Source organism: Anomaloglossus baeobatrachus, chromosome 10, assembly GCF_048569485.1.
Source record: "Anomaloglossus baeobatrachus isolate aAnoBae1 chromosome 10, aAnoBae1.hap1, whole genome shotgun sequence".
In the NCBI taxonomy this organism is placed as follows: Eukaryota; Metazoa; Chordata; class Amphibia; order Anura; family Aromobatidae; genus Anomaloglossus; species Anomaloglossus baeobatrachus.
Window position 1 is genome coordinate 72,912,574 of NC_134362.1, and position 21,140 is coordinate 72,933,713.

Consider the following 21,140-nt stretch of genomic DNA (forward strand, 5'->3'; position numbering starts at 1 on the left):
CAATTAGTCACAACAGTACATGTCGGCACAATCAAGCCATAATCCAACAATCCGTTGAATACGTAAAGTATTCAGACCCCTTTACATTTTTCACTCTTTGTTTCATTGCAGCCATTTGGTAAATTCAAAAAGGTTCTTTTTTTCTCATTAATGTACACTCTGCACCCCATCCCCCATCTTGACAGAAAAATAACAGAAATGTAGAAATTTTTGCAAATTTATTAAACAAGAAAACTGAAATATCACATGATCATAAGTATTCAGACCCTTTGCTCAGTATTGAGTAGAAGCTCCCTTTTGAGCTAGTACAGCCATGAGTATATAGGCAGATAACAATCCATGATGAAGATCTTTCAATATGCTTCAAGTTCGCCCTGATTGAGGTCCAGGCATAATATCCCATATATTGTGGATTAAAAACAAACAATAAAACACACAAAAATTGGACATAAATAATAAACTCTATATATTTCTCAAACTACCCATTATACGCCCACCCTTAGAGGAATGTGAAGAATGTCAGTTTTTCATTCAATCCATCGGGAGACATAGTCCCAAGCCTCACAATCCAACAACACTCAAGCTGCGCCAACACTCGTTTTTTATTACCGTCCCTGGACCCTAAATGGGCCCTATCAATGCCCTGAATTTTCAGTCCTGTAGTGTAGAAAAATTGCAAAAAAAAAGTGCAATTGCACGATTGTTTTGGGGATATTTTATTCACTGTGTTCACTATATGGTAAAACTGATGTGTTGGTGTGATGTCTCAGATCAGTACAAGTTCATGGAAACCAAACATGTATAGGTTTACTTTTATCTATGGGTTAAAAAAAAAATTCAGATGTTTCTACAAATAAAGTGGCTCACTTTTGCGCCATTTTCTGAGATCCGTTGCGTTTTCATTTTTCTGGATCAATGGCTCAGTGATGGCTTATTTTGTGTCTTGAGCTGACGTTGTTAATGGCATCATTTTTGCGCAGATGCTACGTTTTGATCGCCTGTTATTGCATTTTGTGCAAAATTTGCCATGAGCAAAAAAAGTAATTTTGACGTTTGGTAAACGGCGTAGCAACAAAAAAATTACAATCAGATTAATTGATTTTATATTTTGATAGATCGAGCATTTCTGAACATGGCAATACCAAATGTCTGTATACTTTTCTTTTTCAAACCTTTAATTTTCAATAGGGCAAATGATGGGGGGGGATGATTTGAATTTTTAGGTTGTTTTTTAATTAAAAAAAATTAAAAACTTTGTAAAATTTTACTACTCCCCCTAGGGGGCTACAAGAATCAGCAGTCTGATCGTTCATTCATTTTACCTTATCAGAGCTGCACAGCTCAGATCAGCAGAAATGCTTGTCTTCTATTCCAGCCGCTGCAAAAGGAGATATCACCCTGTGCTACCATGGCAAACATTGGCTCCCTGTGATCACGTCACAAGGCCTCCAATGGCAGTGGGTAAGTACGAGTCACCCACTGTGGCCATTTAAATCGCGCTGTCACATTTTGGCAGCACGATTTAAGGGGTTAACAGGTGAGGGTGGATGGTGGATCCAACTGTGCCTACGAGGCACACGTCTGCTGTACAATTCAGCAGACGTGTGGGGATCACCACTGGCTCACTGCAGCAGCTGGTGGTGATCACCCCTTCATGATTTAGGACGTACCAGTAGGTCCTCGGTCGTGAAGGGGTTAATACATACAATTTAAGGACTTGTGGATCAGTCATTTTTAAATCTGTATATAGCAGGGCAACTCCCTATACAGATACATAGTTTGAAGGAATTTTAAGCGGAGTTTTTTTTATGCCCAACAATATCATCACCCACATTCAGAGCAAATAATATCAAGTCCTGTTAGCAAACTACCAGTGTCATAGAAAAACTGTGGAGATTACAATATTTTTAATTCTTAAAAAGGTAGTACTAAAACCAAGATCAGGACCAGTTCCTATCTAGATGATGGAAACGTCATCTATATAGCGATACCAGCACTGCGCATGGGCAGCGGTGGGGACGCCGTCCCCGAAAACCTCCCTCTCCTAAAAACCAGGAAAGAGCTTTGCGTACGATGGCCACAATTTTATTTCTGAGTGCTGGAATTTTCTTCCTCTCGTTATGGTTTACACATTGTTTGCTGTTATTGCAGATTGGTGGTAACTATACTGAGAGACCCGGTATCATCCTATGGACTTTCCACTATAAAGTGTGGTTTCTAAATCCCAAATAATGGATAAATGCATAGCAAAATAATTGGAAGCACTTCATCAGGAATGTTATAAAATTGTATTTAAATAGAAATTGTTAGAATTTGGGTGAAAACAGTTTATGATTAAGGATTTATCATGAATATAACATAAGCTTCTATTGATCTGCCGGGAGATCAGTTTATTAATTTATTTAAAAACAAACATATAAAGAGTTAAATCAACAGTCCAAGCTGCTGAAGTGTTTTGTTTAAAGTGCCAAGATCCTCTTCAGCTTCTGTAAAGCCAAAATGCCCTCCCCACCTGTGGGTCACCGGGTGTCTGTACAAAACAGTTTTTTATGGTGACCATCACGTGCTGGCCCGGGACACAAGATAATACAGGATGAAGAAGAGTCCCACTAGCCCGGCCGACACGTAGCACAAGAGCTTGCGATTATCCCGTCCAGAACGCGCCATTCCTGTGAATCGCTTTACACTGCCACTCAGGAGGCCGGTCACACTCATAAAGTCCGAGTCCTAGGGAAGAAAGGAGAAAATCTTAATGTACAACACTGTTTAATGGTAATAGTGGGCAGATAATAGGCCAGATACATGGAAATAAAGCGACACGGCAGGCATAAATAGTACATGATGGTATCTAATATGCGTGTATGGCATCTGGGACTTGGTGCCGGCACTGCCGCTGCTCCAATATGACTACGGGGAATCACTATTAGTATAATCTACTGACCATGACCATCATGTAAGTTTATTTGGTGATTCTTGTTATACGGTCACCAGTAAAATAGGCTACTATATATCTATATATTTGTATTTACTACTGACGCTATTGGTTTATATGGTGTGCTCCTTGCATTATTTGCACTCTGGGCATGGTTTATATTGATAACGAGCTGTTACACGATCCATATAGTATCCTATATAAAACCTTGCCTACATATACAGTGTGTCCACCCATATCCTGTCCACCTCCATTAACTTGAGAACGGCGGCAGCTATAGGCATAGAAGTGGTGTCTAGGTATAGTAAAGTAGCCATGCTCTACGCAATCAAACCACCTATAGCGCCACCTGGTGGAAAACAACAAAGTTAGCATTTTTATCTCGAAAAACGGTACGAGATAGAGAAAAAAAGGGAATTACAAAGTTGCAGGGCATCATCAATATAGCTGCCACCGTTCTCAAGCTAATTCCCATGGACAGGATATGGGTGGACACACTGTATATTTTTGGTATATTTAAACTATAGTTATCTTTTCTGTTATATTTGTCACACAACTAATCTAGGGATTCATAGAATTCCACATTCTTGCACTTTAATAGTGATTTGCACATTGGGTGTATACTACATCTGTTGCTATTTGGCCTATTCAGATATTTATATATTACATTGCTGCTACTTTAGTTTACTTTTTTAAAGCTGTTTGCACATTGCATTTTGGGGTATATGTAACCTTTTTTGTAGCAGCTACTTACCACATATGATAATCTATATATTATCGATAGTGTGAGGAAAATCCTGGGATAGGAAGAGGAATTATGATTTCCAGTCATAATCGCTCTCATCACTCCATGGCAGTGCCCCTCCCTTCTTGTTCTCAATGTCCAACATCTGGGAAGGTGTCACATCCTAGCAACACATCCCATGGCCATCTCCTGTGATATGGAGATTAGATGATCTGGGAACAGTGGACAAAGGATGACTCCCTGCCGTCACCCTGTAGCAGGGGCTGCTATCTAATTAGCAAGCTTGGAAGTATCCAGACAGAACGACTCCAGTAAAATATGGTTCATATCTCGCAAGCCATATTTCTGATAAAAATGGCAGGCATAAAAATGGTGTCTCCGCATGCGGACGATGCTGGCGCACCCTTTTTGTGGGAGTAAGACCTGGGGAAATACCCCAGGCGTGATATCAGCCAATGGGGAACTAGTAGACAAGTCATGAGTCCTCTCGTTCTGTAGCTAAATTCATAACTGTCACAATGAGAGCATTGGCGTCTGCCTACAACGTCCCCAGGCCAAGTTATGGCCCATATCCCCTGTTGTGGATATTATCCATAACTCCAGCCAGGGGTGGAGCAGTGCTCCCTCTGAGGTCACTAAGGTAGGAGGGGACCTGGATTTGCCCAGGTTGATAACCCCAAATTTGGCCATTTTCCAGTGTTCTTTTGCTCGGGGGTCTGGTCAGGGAAGACCTGTGAGGGAGATCCTGGAAACCTGGTCCACGGCGCCCCCCTGTGGCCAGACGCACAAGGTAACTGCTTGAACTGTGTATGCCTGTTTGCAAACCATGCTTTGATTGTAACTGTACTCTGACCTATGTATATTCTGTAGATCCCCTATTGTATATATTGTAGTTTCTAGTGTGGCTTAGGCCGATTAAATTATATAATTCATCTTGGGCTGTTCTGTTATCTCGATCTTGAATCCCACGTCTGTGTGTTCGGCTAATAGTTACCGTGAAGCGGTTGGTGGCAGCGAGTTGTGCCAAGGATTATTGTGGGGAGGCCAGTGAGATTCGGGGAGATTTTATATATTCCGCCCGCGGAGGTCGGGAGAATATATACCCTACTCTCACCGGGGACCCTTCAATAATCGGCATAAGTAGTATAGCGGCCTCCTTGCTTATTGTCGGGCAATTCCATAATTGGCCTGACTATAAGAGGGGCGCTAGAGAGCGCGTCACGTGCTCTGTCTGTCGGTCGGGAGGTATAAAGGAGGGTTGACCCCCACTTGTTACCCCCCGATTGTGACGTACTGGTAGCCAGCGCGGGGGATTTCTGAGTGACCCTCCCTGGTGGTTCGTGACAGATAGCTATATACTTTGATATTACTTTTAGTAGCCTGTGCACTTTCTACACCTTCAGTGTATAAATTACATCCTGTAAAAACAATATATTGCCTTAACGGTGGTTGACATTTCATGTTACTACTATGTAGATTCATATTGCTGTGCCGGACGCATTTCTCTTTGTGTTGTCATTTTCCCTTGCTGCTTACTTTAAATTTTGATTCAATAAAGAGTACAATGTAACTACCGTATTTTTCGCTTTATAAGCCGCACTTTTGTTCCCCCAAATTTTGGGGGAAAGTAGGGGGTGCGTCTTATAATCCGAATATACGGGGGGAGATATATATTATATATATACACATACACTGCAGGGTCCAGGGGAGGTGAGGGCAGCTCTGGAGCGCTGCTGGGGGCAGGTGAACGCTGCGGGCGGCAGTGTTAGATCTCCTGCTCATATAATATGCACAGCCGCTATCCATCACCATGGTGCTGAAACCGCACCGCAGTGAGGGGCTGGGGGAGCGGTGCATATTATATGTGCCGGCGATCGCACATGCCCCCTCAGTGTTAGATATGGCACCCATGCTGCTGCTCATCCTAAAATAAAAAAGCTTTACTTACTCCCTCCAGCGTTTCTCCCCGGTGTCCCTGCTTCCACTGTGATCAGGCACGCAGAGATGAAGTCACTCTGCTGTGCCGATCACATGACAGCACCAAGAACCAGGACGTGGAGGAACAGAAGCACGGAGGGAGATCAGCGCTGGAGGAGGTAAGGAAAGAGTTTTATTTTACTATGGGCAGCAGCATGGGGGCGATATCTAACACAGGGTAACGTGTGCAATCCATAGGGGGCCATAGGCAGCACAAGGTAACGTGTGCAATCCATAGGGGGCCATAGGCAGCACAGGGGAACGTGTGCAATCCATAGGGGGCCATAGGCAGCACAGGGGAACGTGTGCAATCCATAGGGGGCCATAGGCAGCACAGGGGAACGTGTGCAATCCATGGGGGGCCATAGGCAGCACAGGGGAACGTGTGCAATCCATAGGGGGCCATAGGCAGCACAGGGGAACGTGTGCAATCCATAGGGGGCCATAGGCAGCACAGGGGAACATGTGCAATCCATAGGGGGCCATAGGCAGCACAGGGGAACGTGTGCAATCCATAGGGGGCCATAGGCAGCAGAGGGGAACGTGTGCAATCCATAGGGGGCCATAGGCAGCACAGGGGAACATGTGCAATCCATAGGGGGCCATAGGCAGCACAGGGAAACGTGTGCAATCCATAGGGGGCCATAGGCAGCACAGGGGAACATGTGCAATCCATAGGGGGCCATAGGCAGCACAGGGGAACGTGTGCAATCCATAGGGGGCCATAGGCAGCACAGGGGAACGTGTGCAATCCATAGGGGGCCATAGGCAGCACAGGGGAACGTGTGCAATCCATGGGGGGCCATAGGCAGCACAGGGGAACATGTGCCAGCACAAGGGGGCTATATTCAATATAAGGGGACCATATCCAGATTAAGGGGGCTAATTTTAGGATGGGGGCTATGAGGGACATATACCCTATATGATTTGTTAGACGGACACTGGCATTATAAGATGGACCCCATTTAACATTAAAAGAAAAAAAAAAATCTCTTTTCCTTCACCAAATTTGGGGGTGCGTCTTATAATCAGGTGCGTCTTATAAATTGAAAAATACGGTATATATTTATGTTTGTGGCTATTTTTTGTGAATTGCTTTTCTATGTGTGAATGATTTAGGATCTCTGAAAATACATTTAATAAGCATCATGGTCCAGAATCATCATCTTAGAACCACCTGTACTCTAGAAAATAGCCAAATTGTGACTTATGTTTGTGCCTTATTCATCATTGAATTTGTGCCTAAGTTCACTTTGTTTTGCCTTTTTATTTATTAAGAAAAAAAAAATTATGTAAAGGCAAAACAAAGTGAACTTAAAATAAAATATAAATTATATAATCAATGATGCACACACATAAAAGTCACTCTTTGCAACTTTTTCCCAGAGTAAAAACCATTGTAAGACAATGAGGAATCAGAGCCACAATGTTAATTATAAAGACGTATTTTGTGTTTTCAAATCAACATGTACAATTTTTGACAGCAGTGTCGCTTTTTTATTTCTGCATTATACTAAAGTAATATAACTGAAAGACTTCAGCAGAGCCTGAGCTGCTCATACAGAGGTATAACCCACAACAGGCTGTAATTCACACAATTTCCACTAGGTGGAGACACAGAAGCATCATGGACATTCTCCAGCAGGGAATCACTAAATCATGTTTTTTAGCAGGTCACCGTGTGCCACAGATCTCTGGACACAATGTTGAGCCAGCAGAGAAGGGAAGGAAGAGCAGATAATATATATTCACTTATATAGCACCATTAATTACTCAGCGCTTTACATACACTGGCTACACTGTCCCCATTGGGGCTCACAATCTAAATTCCCTATCTGTATGTTTTTGGAGTGTGGGAGGAAACCAGAGAACTTGGAGGAAATCCACACAAACACGGAGAGCACATACAAACGCCTTGCAGATGTTGTCCTTGGTGGGATTTGAACCCCGGACCCCAATGCTGCAAGACTGCAGTGCTAACCACTGAGCCACCATACAGTGCTAACCACTGAGCCACCATCTCACAGGGCATCAAATAGAGGGAACTGCAAAAGGAATGCAGCATACAAGGAGTTAAATGGCCAAGGTTAGAGAACTCTCTGATCTGTTGTGCATTTGACCCTTTGCAATCTTAGGATCCTGCAGACACAGCAGTGCCATTACAAGAGCAGAATCAACTTTCACCCACCTTTCAGAAAAAAGGATTGCTCCCCCCTCCCAAAAAACAGCACATAGTTTGTCCAAGGTATTGCAGTCAGCCCATTTACCATAAATTGGGGCGAGATACAATACCAAATATAGTCTATTATGAAAGTGGCATTTTTTTATTTTTTTTTGGGGGGGGGGGGGGGCGGGGTGTCTATCTTTATTTTTTCTTTAGTGTTCAACCACACTCCGGTCTGCTCAGTGGTAGATTGTGGATCCTCACCATGCCATCCAGGTAATTGTTATGATCGTCTGCCTCTCTGTCAATGTCCAGAGCGAGCTACGGAAAAAACAAAAATCCATTATCACAGCAGGAAAGTAAATGTCAAATGGTGTAAACTGATCCGAGAAAAGCGGAAGCTAATGGCATAAAGATCAAACATCAGAACAGCTCCCTATTCCCATACAACAGTCTTCATGTGATGTCTTTATGGAGAAACAGCGCCACTCTTGTCTATTGGCAGTGTCTGGTATTGCGGAGAATCCTCTTAAAGGGAAGGTGTCATTAAAAAAAAAAAAAAAAATTCAATAACTTCACAAATTTAAAGTATTACTGTTTTAATATTTTGTTTAAATATTATTTGTTTTTAATTGAGCAAAATATAAAAAAAATTAAAAAGTTTGATATTTTCCACTCAAACACTAGGGGGAGCAGCTGCTGAAATCCTACAGAAATCACACTGTAGAATTAGCCTGGATATATGGAGCTGAAGTGGGCGGAGTCTGCTCTCCTGTGTGTGATGTCACCTCCCCCTCCCAACCTGGGTGTTTCCAAAGGAACAGAGAATGAAATTTAGGATCACAGTGCGGAGCCATTTTGCTGGTGACCAGAAATGTCTAAAGTGTCACCAAGGACAGCAGGAGTATCACACAGGATAGGATTAGATACACAGCTCAGCAGAGGGTATCACACAGGATAGGATTAGATACACAACTCAGCAGACAGTATCACATAGGAGAGGATTAGATACACAACTCAGCAGACAGTATCACATAGGAGAAGATTAGATACACGGCTCAGTAGGCAGTATCACATAGGAGAGGATTAGATACACAGCTCAGCAGACAGTATCACACAGGATAGGATTAGATACTGTCTGCTGAGTTGCAATTGAATTTTGAATTCTGGGCAGCAAATCCAGCCTATAGACAGGAGTGGTCACTTCACTGGGCAAGGCTTTTATTTCTTCACACAACACCATTAATAAGCCTTGGTTAATTATTTTTCTTAAAAGGGAACCTGTCACCACTTTTTTGGCCTATAATCTGCGGCCACCACCGGGCTCTTATATACAGCATTCTGACATGCTGTATATAAGAGCCCAGGCCGAGGGTATAACATAAAAAATACTTTATAATACTTACCCAACGGTCGCGCGGTTGGCCATATGTGCATCTCCGTTCTCCGGTGCGGGCGCCTCCTCTTTCGGCCATCTTCGTCCTCTTTCTGAAGCCTGGGTGCATGACGCGGCTACGTCATACACACTCGCTGATCCTGCGTAGGCGCATTACAATACTTTGATCTGCCCTGCTCAGGACCTGAATGCCGGCAAGTGTATATGACGTCGGACCCGTCATGCACCGCGGCTAGAGAAGAACAAAGATGGCCGAAAGAGGCGGCTCCGGCACCGGACAAAAGAGACGCCCATAAGGCCCACCACACGACCGTTAGGTAAGTATTATAAAGTGATTTTTATGTTCTCACAGCGGCCTGTGCTCTTATGTACAGCATGTTAGAATGCTGTATATAAGAGCCCGATGGTGGTGGTCGCACCTTATACGCCAAAAAACTGGTGACAAGTTCCCTTTAACGTCTTAAGGATGTGGCCAGTTTTGTACGTAATGCCCAGGCCATTTTTTGCAATTCTGACCACATTCTAGAACACTTCAATGGATCCCGGTGATTTGGAGATTGTTTATTTGTGACCTATTGTACTTCATGATAGGTTTAAATTTAGGACACTATATTTTGCTTTTATTTGTGGAAGGGAAAAAAAAATAAAAAAATGTGGAAAATTTTGCAGTTTTCAAACTTTTAATTTGTATGTCCTTAAACCAGAGAGTTCTGTCACACAAAATAGTTAATACATTTCTTCTATCCTTAGATTTTCCTTCCCTTTTTTTGTTGCATTTTACCTTTCAAATTATACTTAAAGTCTATTGTTTGTTAAAAAATGTCAAAATTTGTACAATAAGTAATTTCAATGCTTGTTACACCTCATTTTAGGTTTCCCTTTTCCCTGTTATAAAGACAGTACACAAAATAGTTAATAAAGACCATTTACCACAGGTCTACTTTACATCAGCGCAATTTTTGAAACATAAGTTTTTGGGGTTAAGACGTTTCTCTAGCCCCAATTTATTCATTTTTAGAATAACAAATGGAACCCAAAATTTGTTACCCAATTTCTTCTGAGCGCACCGATACCCCACATGTGGTCAGAAACCTTTGTTTGGATAAATGGGAGGACCCAAAACTGAAGAGCAATATTTGAATTTTGGAAAGCAAATTTGGCTGAAAAAGATAGTGGGTACTATGTTGCATTTGTAGAACCCCTAAGATACCTAAACAGCAAAACACCCCCACAAAAGACCCCATTTTGGAAACTAGACCCCTCAAGGAATTCATCTAGATGTTTGGTAAGAACTTTTTTTCCACAAAATTGTTACTTCAAACCAGGTAACTTTTTTCCACAAAGGTAACAGGAAAAACGCACCATGAAATGTATCATACAGTTTCTCCTGAGTATGGAGATACCTCATATGTGGTGGAAATCAACTGTTTGGGCGCACAGCGGGGCTCGGAAGGGAAGGAGCGCCATTTGAAAGCGAAAATTGACTAGAATCATTAGCGGACGCCATGTCACGTTTGGAAAGCTCCTGAGGTGACTAAACAGTGAACTCCCCCACAAGTGACCCCATTAAGGAAACTAGACCTCTCAAGGATTTTATCCAGTGGTATAGTGGGCATTTTGAACCCACAGGTACATCACAGAATCTGATAACCTTAGGTCATCATATTGAACATTTTCATTTTTTTTTTTTTTCACAAAAATGTTGCTTTAGCATCAAATGTCTCACTTTTTCAAGAGAAAACACCAAAAAGTGGACCCCACAGTTTGTTATCCAATTTCATATGAGCGCGGTGATACCCCACATGTGGCCAAAAGCCTCTGTTTGGACAAACGGGAAGGCTCAGAATAGAAGAAGGAGCACCATTTGAATTTTGGAAAAGTTTAAATAAATTGCGGGCACCATGTTGCATTTGCAGGGCCCCTAGGGTACACCTATACAGCAAAAACCCCCACAAATAACCCCATTTTGGAAACTGGACCCCTCAAGGATTTTTTTCAGGGGTAAAGTAAGGATTTTGAATACATAGGTACTTCACAAAAATGTTGCTGTAGCGTCAAATTTCTCACTTTTAGGCTATGTGCCCATGATCGTAATGATTAACCCCTATGTGAGATGTAAGGGGCGAGCAGCTGCCAGGCAAAAGATGCAGCTGAATACTTACAATATTCATATTAATCATAAAATGATCTCTGCCCACAAAATCCTGCCATCTGTGGCAGAAACTACCTTGTCTTGTATTCATTGCACTCACAGTTTTCAGCCGCGTCACTTTGGAGGAAAGATTTTCTGACAGACGTTTGTTCTCCGCATCGAGCATCTCATCCACTGCTCCTGTATTGGAACCTGTGGGCAAAGAAAGGGGTGAAGGAAAATGAGAGTTGTAGTACCTCCACAGGGTCCGGATGGACATTCACTGAAGCCATTTTGTGGCTATTTCTGACAATTTGATTAGGAACCTTTGACAAACTAAGATCTGTGTCATCTGTATCTGCTAATGATGAGGAAGGACGGCTTTTATAAGGGGTTTACGAATGTCTGGATCGCGTGTGAAGAAATAGGCAGGGAGCAATATAGAGTGCTTCAGATTCTTCACCCCACACATCAGTGAGGGTCTCAGCTGACGAGAAGCCCTCTTCTCACTTCATTACAGGGCATGCTTACCATAGGCGCCAGGTAAGATGCTGCCATGTGTTCTAAAGGGAATCTGTCAGCAGGTTTTTGTTATGTAATCTGAAGACAGCATGCTGCAAGGGCTAACACAGAGAATTCAGCCATGTGTCTATTATCACAATGTGTGTTGTTGTTTACCTGCTATGTTTGTTTTAAACTCCAGTAGCTTATCATTGGTGTGACCAACACACATGCACCCCCTGCTGTGATTAGCAGCTCGCTGTCAATAGACATTGTACATAGAAATAGAACCACAAAAACACGAGTTTTAAGGCAATATACAAAAGATTTTATTAATCACAAGGTTAAAACCAGCATTTAATTAACACTATTTGTGCAAAATTACTAAAAGTGCTATTCAGATGTTAATGAGGGAAACCAGCCACAAGCATGTGAGACAGGGGTCAGGAAAAATACCCCAGAAAATATCACATGACTGGCTATTTAAGGTCCTCTTCCTGGGTCATTTACTAACCAGCCCTGAAGAAGCTGACACCGTGTGATGCAAAACGTGCGTTGGAGGGGTTTTTGTATGTGTGGGAGACGAGTGTAAGGAGAATTACTTATGGGTAAGCCAATTATGACTATAATTCAAGCCAATGTCTGCCTTATTACCTTATGGGTGTCAGTCTCACTATATTTGGCTAAGTTATTTATATGATGTCTGATTATTTGGGCTCCCTGTTATTTTCTGGGATATTTTTCCTGACCCCTGTCTCACATGCTTGCGGGTGTTATCCCTCTTTAACATCTGAATAGCACTTTTAGTAATTTTGCACAATTAGTGTCAATTAAATGCTGCTTTTAACCTTGTGATTAATAAAAAATCTTTTGTATATTGCCTTAAAACTCCCGTTTTTGTGGTTCTAATTCTAATATGTAGTGGCCTTTGTAATCCTGGAGTGTGGTCCTTAAATTGGAGATGTGTGCCGCTTTAAAATTCATGTTTCTTATTGTACATAGAGAGCGGGGACAGCTCACTACTCAATACTGCTGCATTACTAAACCTAAAAACTGATTGTGTCAGAACAGCCACAAGTAGTAATCTAAGTGACACATCATTGGATTCAGGATCTCTTTGCCTACACAGGAGATCAAAATTAGAGAACAATGTGTGATCACTTGCTTTTTTCAGAAATAATGTAATCTAAAATCTAAATTGATCAACATCTCCACATAATATATCTATATGAGTGGACACTGCTTACACAACCCACGCCATCCCGACAGTTCCTCACTAGCAGCACATGAACTGACGAAAGGCCATTTGTTAAGAGTGAAACGTTTCCACCCACATACTGGACTTACTGCTTCACATAATAAAACTTTGTTTCATCACCTATTGGGAGTGCTCAGATATAGATTATACACGACCCACAGATTTTAACAGATTTTTGTATACATACATACATATATATATATATAATTATATATTTGTATTAATGTTAAAAAATAGACTGGCAATTAATCACAGTGGAGGAGCAAATTGTATAGTTATAGAAAGGGAAATTCCAAAGGCAGTATGTGCAAATATTAATGCCACAGAGACTACTATAAATAGGTAAAACGATGCAAAAAAATATATGTTAAATGATTTTAAACATTTTAAATATCAATTAATGCATAGCCTGAAAAACCATAAAATAATCCAAAATATTTCCCATAAATATTTCTCTCAATCAACCATCAAAAAATAAAGTGCATAGTGCTCTAACGTGCGAGTGCTGAAATTGAAATATATGGTATAAAAGATAATGTACATCTAAATATATGTGCAGAGTCCGTCGCATTCACCTGCCTGCTGCCCGACGCGTGTTTCGTCCTGCGTTGGACTTTCTCAAGGGATAGTAGTATAGAAATATATACTATACTACTCTCCCTTGAGAAAGTCCAACACAGGACGAAACGCGCGTCGGACAACAAGCAGGCAAATCCCACGGATTCTGCACATAGGTAATGCACATTTAAATCTTACCTTTTATACCATATATTTCAATTTCAGCACTCACACTTTAGAGCACTATGCGCTTTATTTTTTGATGGCTGATTGAGAGAAATATGTATGGGAAATATTTTGGATTATTTTATGATTTTTCAAGCTATGCATTAATTGATATTTAAAATATTTAAAATTATTTAACATTTTTTTTGCATCGTTTGTCCATGGGGGTCTTTTTTGAGATAACCAGTGTGATGATATAGTGCAGCACAGGGCATCTCATATTTATAGTTATAAGTGCAGAACCAGTAGAAGAAGTTTGTATCTCCCTTATAAGGGGTTTTCCACTAACAAGACAAGTTGAACACATTTCCCTCAGGTAAAATAATAAAGTCTATACTCACCTCCCGTACTGATGCCCTTCCATCGGTGACACAGTTTGCGGTCCTGGGGTACATGACATAACGAGAGCCCCGAGTCTAAGCAGCAGTGGCTTCTCTCTCCCCGCCTTCGGACAAACTAGTTAATCAACAGGAAGTGAGTGGCTGCCGCAGAGTTCACTTCCTGTTGATTAACTAGATTGTCCGAAAGCGGAAAGAAGGAAGCCGGAGCTGATTGGACATTGTGATGGCACGTGAGCCCCGGGAACGTGAACAGCAGCACTGCTGGAGGGCACCGGTACAGGAGGGGAGTATAAACATTTTAATTTTACCTGGAGGAAAAGTGGAATGAGAATGTGTGTTCCAGTAGTGGACAGCCCCTTTAAGCTTCTCATACACAGATGGCTGTCTGGTGAACACTACTTTGGCTACTTGTTCGTCCGATAGCCGTCTCTGCCACACATGGGGCTCGTGAAGCAGAGCCACAGACTGTCACTCTGGCAGTTGGGTTATCTCTAGATGGACAGTGTGGTCTGCAATCTGAAATTAGACATGTCCGATCAACATTTTCCCCTAACAATCAGGTGGCCGGCAGCCCCACACACACATTAGACCGTCAAGTAAACCCACTGATATCACCATTAAGCTAGCGTATGGCATCTGATGTGAGAGCATCAGATGTGATATGCTAATGACCCTCTGCTCCAGTTCTGCTGCGAGCATGGTCCGAGTATCATGCAACTGTGATCTGATCTTGTGATCAGATCACAGCTGCAGAGGAGAGAGAGGGATTAATCTCTCTACCTCCTCCATTGTCAGACTGTGTGTATATTGCACGTCATCCGAGTGCAGTCCGATGTTTCACTCGCACCCATAGACTTGTATGGGTGTGAGTGATCCAAGACTCAAACAATCACAGCATGCTGCAATCTTTCCTTCAATCCGATTAGGGCTGAGGAAAAACTCGCAGATCTGAGCTGCAGCATTGTCTTAACGCCTTCACGTCATAGGACGTAACGGTACGTCCTAAATCATGAAGGGATGATCACTGCTGGCTGCTGCGGTGAGCCAGTGGAGATCCCTGCACATGTCTGCTGATTTGTACAGCAATCCACCCGCAACTGTTAGCCCCTTAAATCGCGCTGTCAAAATGTGACGCGATCACGGGAAACCAATGGTTGTCATGGTAGCGACGGGTCTTGTGATGACTCCTGTCACTATCATGACGCAGTTCCTGCTACACCTGGCAGAGCAGCAGCTGTAACAAAAATGCACATCTGATAAGCAGAAATGAATGAAGTTTTAAAAAATAAAAAAAATCTAAAAAGTTCAAATTACCCACCCATTCAAAACTAAAGGGTTAAACAACCCAAAACACATTTGGTATTGCCACTTTCAGAAACGTCCAATATAGAAAAATATAAACTCAATCAATCTGATGAGTAAATGGCGTAGCGGCAAAAAATCCAACCACCAAACTTTTTTTTTTTGGTTGTTGCAAATTTTGGTTGAAGAAAATGGTGCATCTGTGCAAAAACACTACCATTAAAAACATCAGCTCGAGATGCAAAAAAATAAGCCGTTACTGAGCGAAAAGATCCCGAAAAATTAAAACTCTACACAGGACTCGGAAAATGGTGCACAAAGTGTGCCACTTATTTTGGACAAATTTCAGAATTTTTTTCAACTCCTTAGGGTACTTTCACACTTGCGTTGTTTTCCTTCCGTTACAATCCGCCCTTTTGGAAAACAGCGGAATCCGTTAACGGATTCCGCTGTTTCCCATAGACTTGTATGGTTGGCGGATTGTGCCAAAAGGACCTGCGTTGCTTCCGCTGGGCGACGCTCCGTTGCTTCCGCCCAGCGGGAGGAACGCAGCATGTAACGTTGTTTTGAGCAGCGGAATCCTCTGGATTTCACTGCGCATGCTTTTTTTTTTTTTTTAATCACAAACTTTATTTTGGCTCGTGGTGGCCGAACGTTCAGCTGAGCGCCCGGCCGTCGGCAAGTGACAGCGCTCAGCTGAGCGCCCGGCCGTCGGCATGCCCGGCCGCCGGCAAGTGACAGCGCTCAGCTGATCACCCGGTGGTCGGCTGCAGGGAGCGATCAGCTGATCACCCGGCGGCCGGCAAGTGACAGTGCTCAGCTGATCACCCGGCGGTCGGCTGCAGGGAGCGATAAGCTGATCACCCGGCGGCCGGCAAGTGACAGTGCTCAGCTGATCACCCGGCGGTCGGCTGCAGGGAGCGATAAGCTGATCACCCGGCGGCCGGCAAGTGACAGTGCTCAGCTGATCACCCGGCGGTCGGCTGCAGGGAGCGATCATTTGCCTTAGATAAAAGTAAACTATGTTTGGTGTCTATGAACTCGCACTGACATCAGTTTTACCATATAGTGAACACAGTGAATAAAATATCTCAAAAACAATCGTGCAATCACACTTTTTTTGCAATTTTTCTGCACTTGGAATTTTTTTGCCGTTTTCCAGTACACTATATGGTAAAACTGATGGTTTCACTTAAAACTACAACTCGTCCCGCAAAAAACAAACCCTCATATGGCAAGACTGACCGAAAAATATAAAAATTAAGGCTTTTGGAAAAAGGGTATGAAAAAAAAAAAAAAAAAAAAAAAAAATCGCCTGGTGTGAAGGGGTTAAATGTCTCATACACAGATGGCTGTCCAGTGAACGCTGCTTCGGCTACTTGTTCGTCTGATAGCCGTCTCTGCTACACATAAGGCTCGTGCAGCAGAGCGCTCCTGTGTGGTCTATGAGAGCCACCGACTGACACTGGCAAGTGGCTTATCTCCAGATGGACAGTGTGGTCTGCAATCAGAAATCAGACATCTCCCCCCCAACAATCAAGTGGCCGGAGCCCCCCACTCACATTAAACTGTCAGGTGGACCCGCTGATATCACCATTACTCCATGTACAGGGGCCTTTAAAGGGAACCTGCCATGGTGAACATGGGGTCTGATCTTCAGGAGGCGCTGATCAGATGGATAGGTTGGGGGGGAGAAACGGTGGAGTACAACTTCTATTGTATTCACCAAATTCCCCGGTGTTTGTATGCAAGTCCAGGGGGCGGTGCTGCTCTGTATGACTGTGCATGCAGACATACCTGTCAATCACTGATAGCACCGCCCACTGGACTCCTATACAGACACACTGGGGACTCGCTGAATAGGAGGCTGACTCTTTGCCCACAGACCTGTGTCTGATTGTTCTCAGCTCCACCCCAGGCTGTCCACAGATCCTCTGTAATGTCCGGGTGACCCTGTGATGATCATCTCTGGCACTGCCACACTCCATCATGACCAGTGGGACCCAAGATGACATGGTAGATGGCATCCTCCGCACTGCATGTGTCAGATCTCAGGGGGAGCTCCCAAAACAAATCTTTACAACTACAACTCCCAGCATGGCTGTGTACCACAGGCTCTGGGCATGCTGGGAATTATAGTTTTGCACCCGCAAGGGCCAGAGGCCATCAATAAGGCACCCGACAAATATACTAAGGCTGTGCCGGGTCAGAGAATATACATGGACTTCCCCTTTAAGCCATAACATTTACGACACTGTCACAAAGCGGTGACAACTCCCACCACACACCGCCCGTGCTGCTCTCCAGCCTACACACACAGACCAGTGACCAGCCCCCGTAAACAGCGCGGAGATACCTCTGCCCCAGTCCGCCATGTTTCCTTCCGTTCAGTGAGCTGGCAGGATCTGCCGCGTCACACGGCACGCCCCCTCACTGACGTCACCGGTGGAAGGCGGAGACTTGAGCAGAAACTGAAAACCACGCCCCGTATGCAAATCACGCATCGCTTCTGGATGGAATGGCATTTAATCGGTCTCTACTGCCCTCTACTGGCGGCTTTAAGTATTTCAGTTTACAAGAAATCAATGGAAATACAAGTTGTCCAGGAACAGGTTACCAAGGTCACTGTCCTGGATTGTTAACGAGTTTCCACAAAATGCAGAGCCCCCGATGACCTGAAGACACTTATAGACTTAGCTCCTATAGAGCTGAGCACAGAGACCTGTGGACTGATCGCTTCCCGAGGCGGTGGAGGCCGCGTTATTTTTAACATATAGGGTTAATAGGGATGAAATAATTAATATTAATAAAAATCTTCGCACTTCATATTAACCGGCTCAGATGGTTTATTTTTCTGGCATATTTTGGTGTTATTTTTATGACCAATATTGTCTTAAAGGGGCTTTCCATCACTTACACATTGATACCCTAATTGGTGGCGGTCCCACACCGGGCACCCTCACCGATCAGTGGTTGTAGCCATTGTTCCTTCCGCTCTTGCGTATTGCAGATCAGACTATCAACCAAGACCGGGGCGGCGATGGAGGACCGCGAGGGTGTGTATGTCTTTGTTCATTTCTGCTTCTATTAGCCGGACAACCCCACTATAATAAAGGACAACCCCTTTAAAGGCTCCACAACTTCGCCCCACTTTTCTTGATGGACAGCTGTATTATCCAATCAGGAGCCTGTGCAGAAAGTTTTTAGGCCAGGTCACCCATAGTAGATCTCTGGGAATCTGACTCTCAGCGTCCCCGCCAATCAAATGGTGGAAGGGGTCATGGCAGCGTTGCAAGTGTTATGCCCCCTTGAATCTTACCCTGCTCAGTTCTTCACCTAGTGGTGGCTGCTGGGTATTGCCACTCAGTCTCATTCAATTGAGCTCAACAGACACAACCGAGCCTCGAAATAGGAATGGTTACCTCACATCTACACAAGTACTGAATGCAGATTGTTGCCCCATCTCCCACTGTGTGAACTGCAATCTGTACAGTAATTAAAGGGACATTATCACTAAGGTCAACTCACTAAAGCATAGACACCTTTATATCTTCTATCTGTTGCTGCAATTCCTGGCAATTAGCATTTTTATTCATATGCAAATTAGATGTTAAGGTCTCGGAGTGACAGTGAACTTAAAGGGAACCAGTCACCTCAGCAAATGCATTTATATGATTAATTTGTAATTAAATAGCTTTCCTATGCTGTTTGTCCGCCTTACTGAAAGTGCAGCTACCAAGAGAAAATGAATGTATTTCCTCCTAGAAGCCACCAGATTTCAGTCATGGGGGCGTGCACAGAAGGGCTGCAGTCACCACACACAGTACAGTGACCCAGGACTTTGAGCATACACCAGCACTTTGATAGCTCGCTCTGCAGCACATCTATGCAAAGCAGGCTGTCAATCAGTCAAAGTGTAAGGGCGTATTTGATTGACAGGCAACACAGTACAACGTTGTGATTTATTAGCTTAGTAAGACTGTCAAAATCTGTGAAAACAATTGTAGCGCTGGTGTCCCTGTGCTCCTCACCGACAGGCTCTCACATGTGTCCCAGCATCTCCTCACTCCTCCATGTGTGCCTTCCCTGCTTTCTCCTCTAGGAGTGACCCCGCACACCGCTGCCCTTTTCTTAAAGGGCTAGAACGTCACTCCCAGGAAGTGCCTCTCAGCCTACTGCTGAGAGGCACTGGGTACATAAGGCTCTCTCCCACTAGGGGAGGTGCCTGATCAACATGTTTAGTTAGTTAGGGTTTGTCCTAGCCAGGTCCCCTTGCTCACTGTGCTTTAGTTACAATGGAATATGTTCCTGTCTCTGTCCTCTGGGCTCTGCGGTTTCCTGTGCCTATCCAACCCGGCCGTGCCTCCAGCTTCAGCTACCCCGGTGGCCTTATTATACTAGAGACTGTGCCTGCCCAGCCCGGCCGTGCCTCCAGCCTCAGCTATCCCGGAAGTCCTGCTATACCTGAGACTGTGCCTGTCCAACCCGGCCATGCCTTCAGCCTCAGCTACCCCAGAAGTCCTGCTATACCAGAGACTGTGCCTGTCCAACCCGGCTGTGCCTTCAGCCTCAGCTACCCCGGAAGTCCTGCTATACCAGAGACTGTGCCTGTCCATCCCGGCCGTGCCTCCAGCCTCAGCTATCCCAGAAGTCCTGCTATATCAGAGACTGTGCCTGTCCAACCCGGCCGTGCCTCCCGCCTCAGCTATCCCGGAAGCCCTGCTATACCAGAGACTGTGCCTGTCCAACCCGGCCGTGCCTCCAGCCTCAGCTATCCCGGAAGCCCTGCTATACCAGAGACTGTGCCTGTCCATCCCGGCCGTGCCTCCCGCCTCAGCTATCCCGGAAGTCCTGCTATACCTGAGACTGTGCCTGTCCATCCCGGCCGTGCCTCCCGCCTCAGCTATCCCGGAAGTCCTGCTATACCTGAGACTGTGCCTGTCCAACCCGGCCATGCCTTCAGCCTCAGCTACCCCGGAAGTCCTGCTATACCAGAGACTGTGCCTGTCCAACCCGGCTGTGCCTTCAGCCTCAGCTACCCCGGAAGTCCTGCTATACCAGAGACTGTGCCTGTCCATCCCGGTCGTGCCTCCAGCCTCAGCTATCCCGGAAGCCCTGCTATACCAGAGACTGTGCCTGTCCATCCCGGCCGTGCCTCCAGCCTCAGCTATCCCGGAAGTCCTGCTATACCAGAGACTGTGCCGGTCCATCCCGGCAATGTCTCCAGCCTCAGATACCCCGGTGGCCTTGCTATACCAGAGATTGTGCCTGCCCAGCCCGGCAATGTCTCCAGCCTCAGCTTGTCTGCTCTTGTATCCGCCCTTGTCCTAGGAGTCAGCTGCCACAGTCCCGGTAACTGCCCTGGGAGTAGCACCAGGCGTCCGCCTCGTGGTGGGTGTTTATTCAAGCCCCTCCCACTAAAGGGTAAGCCCGGGGTCCTCCTGTAGTCCAGTGGGTCCACCTTTGCTCACCGCAGTACCACTTTCGGCAGTGAGTGTTACAACAATCAGACCATGTATAAATAGCAATCATTGCAGAAATACGGCATTTGTACAGCCTGAGGGTTCACTTACTTTTTCTTGGACATGTAAATAATTATAAACAGAGATA

The 21,140-nt window shown here is 44.4% G+C and overlaps 1 protein-coding gene across 1 annotated transcript; it reads right to left on the reverse strand.

Annotated features, from left to right (window-relative positions):
- Positions 1-204: 204 nt before the first annotated feature.
- Positions 205-17,961, reverse strand: BET1L (Bet1 golgi vesicular membrane trafficking protein like). The gene is made up of 4 exons (XM_075325177.1): positions 17,887-17,961; positions 11,467-11,558; positions 8,083-8,139; positions 205-2,727 (listed from the first exon to the last, which is right to left on the reverse strand). Exons 1-4 carry the CDS (start codon positions 17,903-17,905, stop codon positions 2,560-2,562), a joined length of 336 nt encoding a protein of 111 aa, XP_075181292.1. The 5' UTR covers positions 17,906-17,961; the 3' UTR covers positions 205-2,559.
- Positions 17,962-21,140: the final 3,179 nt, after the last annotated feature.